Here is a 15867-nt window from a genome sequence, read left to right on the forward strand (position 1 = left end):
CACTTTGTTACTGTTTGCACAAATGTCCTTGCATTATTTAAGAGTAATGGATTTTTGAAGCCAGGTTTGAAAAAGGGTACTGGAAAATTACATGCTTTGGTCTGAAATAGGATCAGGGTTTGGAGAATCGAGCCGCAAACCCCCACCAAAAATTTCGAGGTGTGCCCCCTCATGGTCATACCCAGGGCTAGTTTGCACGTCTTTGGCCTCCCTTTCCCCTCCCCGGTGAATCCGGTCAGACTTCAATTAATTCCGCACCAGTTCACTGAAACGTACAAGTGACGCCTAGTAGAAAATTTACACGTGCACGCTAAAAAATTCGAAAACCACCGTACTTTGAAATCAATCTTTTTCTTCTTCATTTGCATTTGCTAATCGAAGGAATCGTTTCAGCCTTCTTGATGCAAGGGTTAATTCTAAGGCGGTGTTATCTCCAACGGCTTGTTCCAAAAACTGTGCCAGTTCTGGGCTACGCTCGCACGTTCGCTTCAAAGCAACTCAATGACTCTAATAAAAATGAACCTGGAATTACAGGGACGCGGAGAAGAGCAAAAAAGAAATCAAAGAACTACGTGTCGGACCCAGATGAAGAATTCATGCAAATGTGGAGCACTACAGAAGGCTACATTCAAGATAAGATCAAAGAGGCGACAACTGGAGTTAAAATGTCCAGACGGAAATATGTGAAGGTTTGGCGGCCAAATGTTAGCACACTGCCTGTAGCTAGTGAGCTGACGATTGAACAAAGGGGTGAATTGCTTGAAGACGACATGTCTATGGAGTTTAGAATCCCCAAAGCAGGGGATTTTGCGAGTTTCACACCAGTGTACAAATCCTTAGAAGAAGAAGAAGAAGAATTTGATAACAAAATGGGAGGAAAGGAAGATGAAATGGAGGAGGATAAAAGTCGGAAGATAAATGAATTAGACACTTCAAAAATTTTGTCATTCAGAGACTTAAATATTCATCCAAAACTCATCGAGAAGTTAAAGCATAACTACATCAAATCCCCGACACCAATACAAAGGCAATCAATACCATTAATTTTGAAAAACAAGAGCGTCCTGATCCACTCAGAGACAGGATCTGGTAAAACTTTGGTGTTTTTGTTGCCAGCCATTCAGGATCCTGGAAAATGTTTTGGTACAATAATTGTTGTACCCACCAGAGAACTAGCAAGTCAAATGCTGTTTGAGGCACATCGCCTGCTTAGAGACAAGAGTGTGGTAGAGTCTTTTGTAAGTATCATTTGAGGATTGATGTTGATCTCGCGAAAGGGGGTGGGGTACGTGCTCTGCTACATAAGCTATGAATAAGGTATGTGCATTGCCAAAGGGTAGAGATTTTAACCATTTTTGTTTGAAGGTCTGAAAATGGTTGTAGATTCTTGAAACCAGGTCTGAAAATAAGTTTGAATTTTAGAGGCCAGGTTTAAAAAAAGGGTGCAGGAGAATTACATATTTTGGTCTGAGATAGGGTCAGGATTTGGAAAACGAGACCACACGCCCCCATAAAAAACTCCGAGAAGAACCCACCCCGGGGGTTAATCCCATACGGTGTAAATCTCTTATGTAATTTTCACCAAAAAGACCACTGGATGTGAGAGAGATATGCAGGGATTTTTTGTTGATTTTATAAACTGCTGGCCACACAGATCAGAACAAACACAAGAAGCAACAAAACATTTAACATACAGGGTAAGGTAGTTGTGCCCCATGCCCATTTAACAAAAGATTATATGGTATGTTCACTATATACAGTCAACTTTCGCCTTGAGGACACTTTGCTATTACAGACACCCTAATAATACAGACAGCAGGTAAATCCCTGGCAAAAATATATTACAAGACAGTTGACTGAAATATAGTCCCATTATTACGGACTCCCACTATTAAGGACACTAACTTGTGCTTCCAAGGGTGTCCACAATAAAGGGAGTTGACTGTAAACAGCTTAGGTAAGCACTTTCATCATAATTTTTCTGTACATTACTAGGTGAGCGGTGTGGACATGTCCAAACAAGAAGCAAGATTAAATGATATCAACCGAAGACCTTTGATTGCTATTGGCACTCCAAAGAGACTTCTGGAAATTGTCCAGAAGGATCCTCTTATTGTACACAGAACAAGAAGGATCATTTTGGATGAGGTTGACAAGATTCTTCTGCCTCTCAAAAAGAGATCATCTATAAAGAAAATGACTTTGCGGGAGAATCATCCGAGACCTGCCAAGCTTTTGGTTGAAAAGATCAAAAGGCACTCAAGGGTAATTATTTATTGTTGAGAGCTTTCTTTGTTAATTTGTTTTGCGTTTAGGAAGGCAACCACCTCAAAAAGATTTTGTAGTATTAATAGTAAACAGTATGTGAAACACTGACTGTCTCAAAGCTCTTATTGTGTTAAACAGAAACTTATTTCTATTGATTAGATTGCCTAGCTGGTTATCTCAAATCCCTGCTTCCTAGAGCGCTTCCTCAAAGGTACCTGACAAGAAACTGGAAAATCCATAAGTAAACAATAATATTATGCTTCCCCCCCCCCCCTGCCTTTAAGAAAAAAAAGAAAACAAAACATCCCCCTTGACAAGAATTATAAATAGTTTACATCCCTTTTCCCCACGTTGTCAAAAGTTTTCCATGAACACAAACACTATCATCATGGTATCTTTAGCTTCTTGAATACCTTGGTACACCAGAATCATAAATTGATGCTCCCTTGAACTTGGCTGTGCCAATGATTCTAAACCCATGTGTAGGGTCCACACCCTTTTTGGACCAAGTCATTCATTGACAAGGTGAAGACAAAACCTGTAAAATCAATTTTGTTGACCTGTAGTAAGCGGGTAAGTAACAGCTGTTACCCTGACCCAATATGCAAAATGGTACAGAGGTCTAGTTGCTTGCAATTGTCACATGTTATTTCCGTAGGATGTCATCAGATATAAAAGATATGCATGACCCCACAAGAACCAAAAAAATCTTTACATCTCCAGATCAGATTTAAATGTGGAAATGTTGGTTTTTGAGGAGAGGGGAAAACTGGAATACCCAGAGAAAGACCTCACTGATTGAACAGTATTCAAACCCTACACGAACAGAATAAAATTCAAATTGTGTGATAATTTTGTAATTTTGGCTTTTTTATGAGTCTGGCATTTCTGGTAAAGGTTGCAATGTTTAACATGTTCTACTGAATCTTAGGTTAGGCCAGTCCAACTGATTGGAGCATCAGCAACCGTCGATGATGAGCTGAAGGAAGACTTGAGTGACCTGGGCTGGGGTGATCATGTGACAGTGAGCCAGTCACCCTCTTTTGAAGGAAAGCGCCGCAGTATTCCATCCTGTATTAAGCACAAATATGTTGTTTGTGATGACACTTCTGGAAGGACCAAAGCCCAAACTCTTGCAAGGTAAATGAATATTTTTACCGAAGGGGTTTGCACAAAAGCACTGTATTTATTGTTTTTTTTTTAGCCAAATGTCAGCAAAAATGCTCCAAACTTGCTCAGTACACTAAACCCCACAACTTGTTAATAAAATTTATTGTGCAAGGGCTTAATATTTACTAGGAAGTTTTGCCTCTGCTTTAATGTAGTCTTTGGAAGTTTCATGTGACCAAGTTTTTCAAATTTGAGCCTTCAGGCAAAAGCAAATTAAAATTTATTAAAATGGATCCACATTTAACACACAAGATCCACAATGCATACTTAAACTGGGCAAGTTTCGAGCTTGGAGTTTGGCTAAAAAAGTGATATATGCCCTTCAATTTTTGTGAGTTTTAGATTAGATTCAAATGAATCAGCTGCAATTTCCCCCTCCAGAAACAATAGAGAGGCTGATATTAATGAGGGATTGAAAACCAAACTGACTGCAGGGCTGACACAATATGACAAAGGGCAATTTTAATTAGGCCAACCCAGTACAACTAGTCTCGTGCAACAGCAAAAAATATTCAAGCATCTCCACAACTGGAGATCTGGCTTTGAAAGGTATAGCCCACTTTGAAAAATAGTGATACCCTAAATCTAGAGTAGCTGCCCAAGCAATTGTGGGAAAGTTTGGGGGACGTTGGCTATTGTCATCGCAGTTATCGTCCCCCCAAACAATCCCACAATCGCTTGGGCAGTTACTCTCGACCCAGGCCATCACTCATTTTCAAAGTGGGCTATTCAGAACAGTTTATTTGTGCGTTGCATGGTCCACTGCATTCAAAAGTTTTGTGGGATCCTTTTGGTTGACTGATGGAGATTTTCTTGAAGTGCCATCACCTAAAACAACGTCTACTCCATAGCTGACTGCCTCTGTGTTTATTCTCTGCCCCCCACCCCCCCCCCCAAAAAAAAAAATAAATAAATAAATAAATTCCCAAATCCCTCACCAATACAAGACTTCTCACAGTTTCTGGAGTGAGAAATAACCTGTTTAATAAATAGTTAGTAATAATTATAATTATTGCGTTCAACATAGAAAGAACGCAGTCGTAATACAGATTAAAGTCGAGATTGCACATAGAGATTGCATTATATAATACAGATTGCAAGTAGATAGATCAACGAATGGATCTTGGGATGCGTATCTGGCATCCCCCCCAGATTTTGCAGGCCGGGGCAGATGACATCATCACCAACTTGGCAAAGAGATTGTGATTGAACGCACTCCCTAATCTTTGATTTTTGGTAGTAATAGATTAAAATGTTGTTTATATTATGTGGCTACTTGTCAGACTGCAACATCCTGCGGTCATTTTCAATATGCCCTTGATCCTTACCAATGGATCTTAATGTTGTATTCTTGATTATCACAGTGGACAAGCATCCCGTTACGAGGCGAGATACCCCAGTTATTGCCCTCTTCTACAAGACCGACCAACAGTCAGACATTAAAAGTACTTTACATGACTTTGCGTGTGCAGTTGATTCATACAATAAAAATCACAGTGTATAAGCCTGTCCCTCCATTCAGCAGATTAATTACCATCTTAACACATCATAGGAATCCCTTGCAATATTTTGTCAGATGACATGAGAACATCTGTAATCAAGCTGGCCCAATAATTAACCTTCAACTTTGAATCTGCTTTAGAATTTTCAGGGAGTCAAATCAGAAGTCAGCACTGGTGTTTATTCACCGTCTTCACTCGGTCGACACCTTTGTTTGGGAATTGAGAGATCTGGGCTTAAACGCTGTAGCTCTCTATAAGAAAGTTGCAAACCAAGATCCTGGTGAATTTAGGGATTTCCTCGAACAGTTTCGTACTGGAAAGATAGACATTGTGGTTGGTACAGAGGAAACTGTGAGGGGTCTGGACTTCAAGGAACTGGATCATGTTTATTTAATGGAGGTTCCAAAGAACATTGATGAGTACCTCCACCTTGCAGGAAGAGTTGGTCGCCAGGGGAGACCAGGAACTGCCACCACTGTGGTGTCTGTAGAGGATCCAAGGGATGAACGAAGAATCAAACTGGAATACAGGAGGCTTGAGCTGCCATTTGAAGAGATAGTTTTGGATGATGACTTTTAAAAGCTCGCCAAAAAACAGGATTTTTTATCACTTTCTTTTTGCATCTGTTCAATAAGTTGCATAGTTACATAACTGTGATGGCTTTTGAACTATTACAAAAATAATCTTTTACCCGAAGTTCATAGTAATCACTCGGTTACTGGTACAGCTTTTGTCGTGACATGTACAATTTAAACCTCATACCCAGGGTCCTCTTCCTGTCCCCTGGAACGAAGAGGAGAGAACCTGGGAACAAGGTTGGTACAATTTAACTCAAACCATTAAAGTGCAACTACTGTTACCAGAGTCACTTAAACAAAACTGGCCAATCTGCCAATCAGATTGTAGGACAAGAACAACGAATTTCAACCAAAGCCAATTGAACCAATCGCAAGTACACGGAAAACAACAGTTAAAACCCAATTTTTTTAAAATTATTCACTGTTCATATCCTACTGTGATCTGATTGGCCAGTTTTACGTGCCCCTGGTAATAGTAGTCACACTGTAATAAACGAGATGCCTATGCTGGCATTTACGTGTGATGCTGTGTCTAATTCATTTATTCCAATTGTATGCTTCGCAGATTGATAAAACTATCCTTGCTAATGGAATAGTTTGAGTCACGATGATGGCGTTATGTTGTTTTCCTTGTGTTACGATTACATTATTGTTGTACCGGAAATTTCGGAAATGCCATTACAATAACGTAAGCATATCAATGACCTCTTTTCAGTCCCGTCGTGGTTTTAGAACTGTCAAACAAAGCACGATTCCTTCGCCAGGAACTCTCCAATTTCCGCCATTTTAGATGTCGAGTGCTCCTTAGAGGTTATTCTTTCAATTTACTGCTTCAAAATGTTTAATTTTCCGTTTGAAAACGGCACACTTGAGTCCACAACATGTTAACAATATGGCAACACAAATTTAATCTGAGATTAATGAATAAATCAAATGATGCTTTGATGTCACACAAGTAGGGGTGAGTGGGTCCCCTCCCTCGCAATAGACACGACAAGAATGGATTTTGATTGGCCTGCTTTTGTTGAAGACAATCAGAACAATACATCCCTAGTGGGATAGGGCAGAGTTTGATGAATAAATTAATGACTGTGCAGATTTGTGGCTACCATGAAAAAAAAAGATACAGAGCCCGTTTTTAGACACGGTATGCCCCTATATCCCGCGTAATGAGAAACCATCACAGTTTTGTATGCAGTACACTAAGACTTAACTCAACCATTTGCATGAGTCACACTGAAAATACTGGGCCTGAAAGACCACAGGTTACAACTGTGATTTATCTCTGGCAGTTCCAAGTTTGTTGATCAGAAATCTTTAAATTTTGTGGAGATAACGCATCTTGCCCAAGATCACATTAATTTCTTAGTGCATCAAGAAACAACTTCAAGAACTAGTTTTCATCTCAAATGGAATTTATTATAAAAATGAATATTATATAATAATGTTGCTATTACTGGTATTTATTGTAGCCAGGAAAATATGAACTACACAATACCTGTTATGTTGAAAAGGTGTTTACAATAATTGTACCTAATAAAGAAAGTCTTGTTCTTGAAAGACTTAAGCCAAAGTACACCATTTGCACACAAGTTTCACAATTATTAATTAATTATAAATGTATCTTTCTAAATAATCAACTACTAAAAAGATGCATTAAAAATCTTTACTTATCCAGGAAAACTTTAAAAGATGTCACAGACCCACTACATTGTACCTACCAACTCTTGCTCTTGTACATACAGACCAATTTCTAACACCTACGCCTAGCAGACCAAACCTCCACGTCTTCCAAGCAACGTCCATATAATACACATTCCTAAGCTATGTAGATGACAATAGCCAAATGTTACAAGTTCTTCAAATGTATGGAATATGAAACTGATGTCTCAACTTAAAATTTGGGATACCCTTGAGTCATCTACAGAAACGTTTGGACAACAACTTTGAGAGGAACCTTTAAGAACTCTGAAACTCTGAGGATGGAAATTAAATCCCATGCCTTCAGTAAAATTATTTTTATTTGCAAACAGTTGGCAGGTAAAACTATGTCACTGCATTGAAAGGAAACTTCATGTTTAAAATAAGACTCCCACCAGGTATTGGTAGTGTTTTTTGCTAGTTTCACAAATTAATTCTACTTAACACTATTAGCAAGCTTTGCAAATATCACTCAAATATCACAGCTCAATCAGTGGTTGCATTTTATCATGTGTTACAAATTTCATTGAAGAACATCTCAGAAAGAGAGATTTGATTCAGTACATTCAAAAGTGTAGTTTCTGTTTGGGAGATAATGATTCAATTATCAATTACATTATGTTGCTATCCAAAGCCATTTGGTTTTCACAGTTATTTGCAGTAGTATTTGAACCACCCTGCTGGTGAGACTGAGGACAGAACTCGAAACAGACCACAGGCAAAAATAGGAGAAAAGGAAGGTGAATGATGTTCCTTTATGCTTCCTTTTACACTATCCCTCAACAGCTAGCCTACATGGTAGTACTTTCCTTTCCAAATGACCATGAGCTGCTAATGAAAGCTTCCAGAAGAACAACGAAAAAATTTAGGAGAAGGGATCCCCTCCTTCCCTCATCAATTTTTTGCTTTTTGCTCCTTATCCCTAGAAGCTTTCATTTGCTTCTCACCCTCACGTGGAAAGGAAATAACTGCTACACAGACTACGCAGTAGCAAGCCTATTCATGGACTTTCATTGCAGAAATTTGCAAAGCAATATAGCCTTGTTCCCGTCACTAAGAAACAAAGTGCACATTTCGTATTAATGCCTAACCTAAATTTATGCTATCAAACGATTGAGTCTTCCTATTAAATTACATCTCAACACTGCCACAACACAAATTCTCCTCACTTGCCTAATTTCTTATATAACAGGTCACAAGAATTTGATTGTCAGTGGTATTTTGCCATCACATACAATTTCTTGACTGTCACAATCTAAGGGGATGACCTTTGCAGAAAATACATGCTGATCACTTAATGGCTGAAAGGTGTAAAACATCTTATCTGGACTATTTGATTGTAGAAATACTCTGTAGGCCTGAAGATTTGTTCAGCTGCAGGCTTTTCTTAATAAATTCATCCCATTTTATGCAGATCGTACTTTTCCTGGAACATAATTCTTATCTATTATTGGGTCTGTAAGGAACATGTGAAGACAACGTTCGTTCTGAGCAAGAGGATGTCCAGATACTCTGGAAAAAAAGCCAAAATACAATAATTATTACTAAAACATTACTTACTAAACATTGCCATATAATAGAAATTATAACATGACAGGAATTGTGACAGTAAAATGAATATGGAAATTTTGAATGTAAGGTGAACAGAACATGCTTTTTTAGGGCCTCTTCATATAAGCCTGGTAACCAGGCTGGCCCGGTAGGTGGGACAGATTTTGTCTTCTGTTCATATGGAAAATTTAATCCTGGTTACCGAGAAGAAAATTGTCCAAAAGGCCCCCAAAATACCTGTGGAACCATGTTCCAACTTGTCAGCAACCTTACAAGCCATGCACAGGTGAAAATGTTTCGTCCTGGACAGCCCCAGTATCCGGGCTGGAGTGTTCATATGGGAAAAATTTCCAGCTCAGTTTCCAAGATGTCAGTCGCAAAAACCGAGATCTTGGTAACCGGGCCAGCCCACCTTCTCATATGAACACATCAAAATTTTTGTAAAGAAAAGAGTGGCGAGGCGAGATATCGGAAACCAAGCCAGCCCGGTCGACCAGGCTCATATGAAGAGGCCCTTAGCTCATTCCACCAAAAAATTTCTGAAGAAACTGGAATTAAAAGCAGGGCCAATAAACCTTCTGGTTGATCCAATCTGTTGGAATAGATTATAACCCCAAGCTGCATCATACACTGTAACATTGAACTATGCAGTGACAAATACTTCTTTCTTCTTACCTATTAACAAAAGCTTCTAAGCCTTGTCTTCTTTCCTCAATAAAATCATCTTCAAAAATCCCTGAAAGGCAGATCAGTGATATTCTCATTATCTGTTGCCTTATCCACATCAATTCATTTTTGTTTGATAACAAACTTTTTGACTGATGCTTTTTGCCCTTGTGTCCACACAACAACAATTAAAATACATACAGTTATTACATTCTAAAACACTCTCCAGTATGGCTTAAGATCCAATGACAGTTTATTGTTACGCCATCCAAGTTTTAAATCATATAAGACATTAGGGGATTGTTCTTTTGCAATGGCCGCACCTAGCCTGTGGAACGATTTACCAGAACATTTACGAGACTGCGGCAACATCACCCAATTTAAGGCACTACTTAAGACACACCTTTTTACTATGGCATTTGCTCCTGATTAATTTTTTGATTTTTCTTTTTTAAGTAGTTTTATATACATTTTTTTTTAAATTTTTTTTAATAATTTTTTTTTTATTTTTACATTTTACATTTTATTATATATTTTTACTTTTAATCATAACTTATTATAATCGAAGTAATACTTCTATTGTTAAAATACATATTGTGCTTTTGTAATTATTGTAATGCGCATTTGATCATCTTGTCATGGAAAATGCGCAATATAAGCAAATAAATTATTATTATTATTATTATTATTATTATTATTATTATTATTATTATTATTATTATTTGAAAATGGAGCCCAAATTAGTGTATTAGTGAAGATAGCAAAAATGCCAACACAGGAAATGCAACAGACATTGAGGGTGCTCCTAGTTACATGCACAAAAAACTGTTGTAACCTTCCTCGCAGCATATCAGTGTATTTGAGTATTTCACAGTCCATGAATAGGGGAAATGCTGCAATAACAGTAGTGTGTACTCAAGGCTCTTTAATGTGTATTCAGTGAAGGGAAAATGGAGTGGACAAAGCCTATGTGTTTGCGAGAATAAATCTTGCTACGAGATGACAATGTCCTACCATCATCTCCTCTGAAGGGAAGCTGTTTCTTTAGTGCATCACCAGGGAGTGCAGGGACCACAATCTGAAAGATAGCCATTAACAAAATAAATAACTTTACTTTAAAAGTCAAATGGGTGGACAAACATCTGGACAATAATCTAACATGATAATTGCATGTAACAATTCCATCAATTACATTAGAAAAAATAGAAACAAAGTGGATATAAATCCACCAAATACATCTCAGCTCAGTACAGGTTTTTTTTAATTTCTCAATTACCTTGCTGTCCCTCTCTAATTCACTTCTTAGCCACTTGAAGTCACTGTACCGTCTTCTTACAGTTGACTCTTTGACTTTGAACACAGGAAGATTTGTCTGATATACAAAAACACCTTTGTTAATAACATTGGCAAATTATTACAAGAAATGATAAAATACGCTACAGTATTTCAATTAACGCTGCTGGATTTTAAAGCCTCAAATATGCAACGATGCTTTCACGAATCAAGAATCTAGTATCAAGGCTTGAGTATTTAGTCTTGCGACATTTGAAGAGATTTTTGAGATTCTCAAATGGGAATTACAAGGTAAAGATTTATTTCTTGAATACCAGACAATAACAAATATCAGAAGTGATCTCTACAACAAATTTTTCAAGAATCTCAAATATGGATTTCAAGGAAACAATTTACTTTTTGAATACCAGACACAAACAAGGAGTTAATAACAGCAACTTTCGCAGAGCTTCTGAATGTACATTTACTCCTTTCAAATTTGATTGGAACTAAACCTCAAAACTACTAGTCCTCAATCACAATCACACAATCACACATTCTGCTCCCTTATTCTCCAAATTAAAAATTTTAGACATTTATCAAATCAATACGTTTCTAATAGCGAAATTTATGTACTGTTATCATAACAACCTTTTGCCTCCTTTGTTTTTCAACTTGTTTTTGACAAACAGTCAAATTCATGGCTATAGCACCAGAACTGCCAACAACTATCGTGTGCATCATTGCCGAACTAATCTGAAAAAATTCACAATTCTTTACCAAGGCCCAAAGATCTGGAATTCCCTTCCTGTTACAATCACTTCTCTGACAAGTTTTCCCAACTTTAAGTATAAACTGCTAGAGTTTTTAATAAAATAATCACACTGAATTGGCAAAGCCGCACACTTGTTGCACAAACTATATAAGCATATATTTTTCAGGTACGAGGTGGCCTCAACTATAAGCCTGGCGGTTTCTAGAGGTCACCTCGCCATACATTAACCACTCAATAAATTGTAAATATATTAGAAAGAAAGGCAAATAAACTTCAATCAAACAAAATTCACAGGGAAGGAAAAAAAGGAAGAACATAACCACAGTGAGTGAAATGTTGTTTATGGCTCTTTGATCCACCTAGAATTATTTTAATAGATTTATCAGTTGATGTGAAGTCTATTTGCATATGACACCAAACAATTTAATCTCAGTAAATGTAAAAAAAAAAACATTAATCAAAATCGCATCTCTTAAATGAGAAAATTGTACAAAAAAATAGTCCAACATTTTGAAAAATATATCTGGAGTTACAAAAAAATATATAAATAATAGTTTAAAGTTTAACAAAAATGACAAAACCTTTAAGTTTACAAAACATGTTTCGACAGAGACTTCTGTCATCTTCAGTTGAAGTCTCTGTCGAAACATGTTTTGTAAACTTAAAGGTTTTATCGTTTTCTTTAAACTTTTGACTTGCCTGCTACTATCAAGACCCTTTATAAATAATAGTTATTATTATAGCAAAACTCAAAGTTTGCAAAAATTTATTTTCCAAAAGTCTTTCTCAAATTTACCACAAGTTTATTCTTCGTGTGTATCTGTTGCTAGGATACTGATTCTTGAGATAAGCACTATGCGATGGGCTAATGCTTTAAGATTTAACTATCCCTTCTGTTACTGTATTGGGCTGCTAAACTATTAGAACTAAAGTTATTCCATTTGCATATTTTATGCATGACAGGACTTGCTAAGAGGTTACAACCAATCATTACCACTGATTTAACTCATCACCAATAGATGAGTGTGGAGAAGGTGCCTGTAAGGTCTGCGGGGGAGCCGCAAGCATGCGCGAAGGGTAACTATGACAATCCTGTGAGTGGCAACCACCCAGGCACTGTCACACTGAATACTCAGTGAAACATATAAATACTTACCAATAGTTACCCAGAGGGAGGGGAGGGACGGTAGCAAAGCTTTTTTCAGCAACTGTACACGCGGCACAACACGAGCAAAATGGTTGACATCAACAGGTGAGCTGTAAATTTACTGAGGCCCTGCAAATGGGCCACCCCGCCTAAATTAAGGGAGTAGACTGCTGGCCAGCATTGTCTTGAGTTTAACCTTGCCTAAATCACATTTAGCCCCATTAAATTCAGAAATGTATTAACATTTATAAATTATGCATTTGATTCAGCTTTGACAAAGAAACCTTCCTTCCTTCTAATAATTTGTCACTGGTGCTGGCACTGATCATTAATCAAAGGTAGCCCAAAGTTGCCATTCCTGGCCAAGCATGACATGAAAAATGGCTGATCTGACAGATTAAGTTTTGTTCTGCAAGGAGTTGTGGTATATGCTCTCAAACAAAAAGAAAACATTTGAAAGGTTGGGAACAACAAACAAAAGACACCTGAGAGAGTTTTTTTTTTTTTTTTCAGTCAGTGACACAGGGAAATCAGAGTTCTCCTAAGAAGAATCAAACCTATCCACCAGGCTTAAGAAATAACATCACATTTCTTCCATGCAACAGGTACCTGGTTTGTAAAAAACTTTGCAACAGCATTCCCTTAATATTATTAAATCACCCTGAAATTATACTAACCCCAATCAAAATCTGTGAGATCAGTTAAAAGTAATTAGCCATGATCTTATCCCACTTCAGTTCAGGGTCCCAAAGGGGTTTAGGGCTCCAGGGCTCTGGCCTTAAAAATGCAGGGCTCCAGGGCTCCACGACGAAAATTTCAGGGCTCTAGGGCTCCACATCATCTGCTTTAGGGCTCCGGGCTCCACTCTGGTCTACAATCTTGATGTGTAAAAATTCTATTTTTAACGCTAAGTCAAATACGCAAATAAAAAAGTCAACAATTCCGACCAATTTGTTAAACCCAAGCAGCCAGTTATATTATCTCCTGTTATTTAAAAGTGAATTAAATATTAAACTTGTTTAAATGGGGTTGACAGACCTGCAAGACTCCCGCTGTGTGCCCATTGTGTTGATAAAAGCCTTTATAGTTTTAATCAAGGGAAGTTCCTTGTATATCTCTCTTAGTAGCGGCTGGTTTTGTATTAAATACCATTTGTCCATTACAATATTTTTCAAACATGGCAGTGATGGTTGAAATTGGGTCACGAAGGATAGAATTTTCTTGTGCGCTTTCTGTTTTTGTGTAAGAGCGTTCTTTCTTTCTGCGAAGTTAATTGCGGAGAGGATTTTGTCCACCAGATTACTAGGATAACCTCTCGATGCCAGGTGTCTTTTAAAGTTTTTAATGTTTTCCTCAAACACTACTTTAGAAGTGTTTGTCCTCAGAAGCCTAAGGGCTTCTCCTTTAACGAAGCCTGCTGGGTGGCAACTATTGTAGTTTGTGCACTGAAATGTTTCAGTAGGTTTGTAATGTGTGCGCACGTCGAGAATCGATTCTTTCTCGAATCTCTCTCTCCTATAGACTGTTGTATCCAAGAATGTTGTTTCTAATTGTGAGACTTCAGCGGTAAACTTTATGGTAGGGTGGTACGAATTTGCTTGCTCAATGAAATGTTCTATTTCTTCTTTGTTTGTATCCCACAAGCAAAATACATCGTCAATGAACTTTTTCCACGTTAGTGGTTTGTTAACGCTCTGTCTTAAGATCTCCTTTTCTGTACATGCCATACAGGTGTTGGCAAAAGCTACTGCCATTTAAGTGCCCATGGTAGATCCGTGTGTTTGAAGATAGTCTTTCCCGTTAAATTGGAAGGAGTTCTCCTTCAGCCGAAGGCTGAGCATTTCTCTGAGGAAATTTGTAGCCATAGGAGGGTAATTGGCATGAAAGTTCTCGTATGCGTTGCATACTATAGTGATTCCTTCCTCCTGTGCAATATTCGTGTAAAGGCTAGTGACATCAATTGAGACTAGAAAAGCGTCTCTAGGCACCCTTCAAGAATCAATGCATTCTGGGAACTCGAATGATCAAACTTAAAAATGCTGGGCTCCGCGCTCCGCACAAAATGTCTTTGGGCTCCAGGCTCCACAGCCGAAAAAAGGATCAGGGCCCCAGTCAGTAAAATGATAGGGTTCTGGGCTCCAAAGCAGAAATTTCAGGGCTCCAGGGCTCCAGAGACCCCCCCCCCCCCCCCCCGCCCCTTTGGGACCCTGTCAGTTCCTCCATTTAAAATTTGTGGTTCCAGAAAATATATTTTGCTATACCAAGGAGAGTAAGTGGACACCCAAAGGGGGTGGGGGCATCAAAGGCCATTATTTTAAAGAAAAGTGGGAAGCTAAACTGGAATTTCAAGGTGGATGATACATTTCAAATCATATCAAAGTAGGCCCTTGAGTTGCAACCAGCTGGAAAATACATTTTAACAGCCAGGGGGCAGACAGTGATGACTGAACGACTGTGCCTCATGGGGTGAGGCACAGGTTATTGCGAGAGACAGACCAGTAGCAGCACGTAGTTGCAGCCTTATTTCCCAGTTGAGAAGATGATAGGGAAACATGGATATTTTCTGCAATAACACAATATCAATCACAATGTAGGATCTGCGGATTTGACCTCAACATGCTACAGATTTCACAGGAGCCTTAAATGTATAACATAAGCTTAAAAACATAAATAAACACAAGTAAGATACATTAAATTAGGGTCCTTACATTGAAAACGCAAATGCTACGACTACCTTTGATTAAGCTTAATTTCCATACTAATTCGAAAATTAATTCGATTACAGTACTCAACGACTTCCAGGAAACCAAAGGTGGGCGCAGGTTCAGTTTACAGTTTCCTGGAATTCTGATCTGATATTTCACCTGCTGGTCACACTCTGCGTTTCATGCTGTAATAGATTACCTCTGGCTAGTCCAACGCATTCCGTTAGCTAAAGTATAAAAGCTCATACAAAGTGCACCAACCCTCATGCGAACTTCGTAGTCCGTGTATCGCTTTTTACCAACGCCATGTGTCTCGGGATTGACAACATCGATCTCTAGAAAGTTTGCTGGAGCTGCATAAGCATCATCTAAGGTTTGTTTCTTTGCTTCAAGTCGTTTTGTGTCTAGTCTGTCCCCTGTTTCACCGGACGTGGCCATCTCTAATCACTGCCTCTCAAGCAAATATGTCCGCTCGGCGCGGCTCGATCCCAGTGGCCTTTATGCTCCGCCTAGGAGCCAGCCTCGTTTTGAG

The 15867-nt window shown here is 38.3% G+C and overlaps 2 protein-coding genes across 2 annotated transcripts; one reads left to right on the plus strand and one right to left on the minus strand.

Moving 5' to 3' along the window:
• The first annotated feature begins 95 nt into the window (after positions 1-95).
• On the plus strand, positions 96-6755 carry LOC146466475 (uncharacterized). Its single transcript, XM_085127274.1, has 4 exons — positions 96-1238; positions 1996-2265; positions 3200-3408; positions 5081-6755. The coding sequence occupies exons 1-4, from the start codon at positions 402-404 to the stop codon at positions 5517-5519; spliced, it is 1755 nt and encodes a 584-aa protein (XP_084983400.1). The 5' UTR covers positions 96-401; the 3' UTR covers positions 5520-6755.
• Positions 6756-6912: 157 nt separating this feature from the next.
• LOC146466476 (sorting nexin-12-like) lies at positions 6913-15832 on the minus strand. Its single transcript, XM_085127280.1, has 5 exons — positions 15597-15832; positions 10713-10808; positions 10451-10514; positions 9446-9506; positions 6913-8731 (listed from the first exon to the last, which is right to left on the minus strand). Exons 1-5 carry the CDS (start codon positions 15771-15773, stop codon positions 8626-8628), a joined length of 504 nt encoding a protein of 167 aa, XP_084983406.1. The 5' UTR covers positions 15774-15832; the 3' UTR covers positions 6913-8625.
• Between the last annotated feature and the right edge of the window lie 35 nt (positions 15833-15867).

Source organism: Pavona decussata, unplaced genomic scaffold, assembly GCF_977016875.1.
Source record: "Pavona decussata unplaced genomic scaffold, jaPavDecu1.1 SCAFFOLD_143, whole genome shotgun sequence".
In the NCBI taxonomy this organism is placed as follows: Eukaryota; Metazoa; Cnidaria; class Anthozoa; order Scleractinia; family Agariciidae; genus Pavona; species Pavona decussata.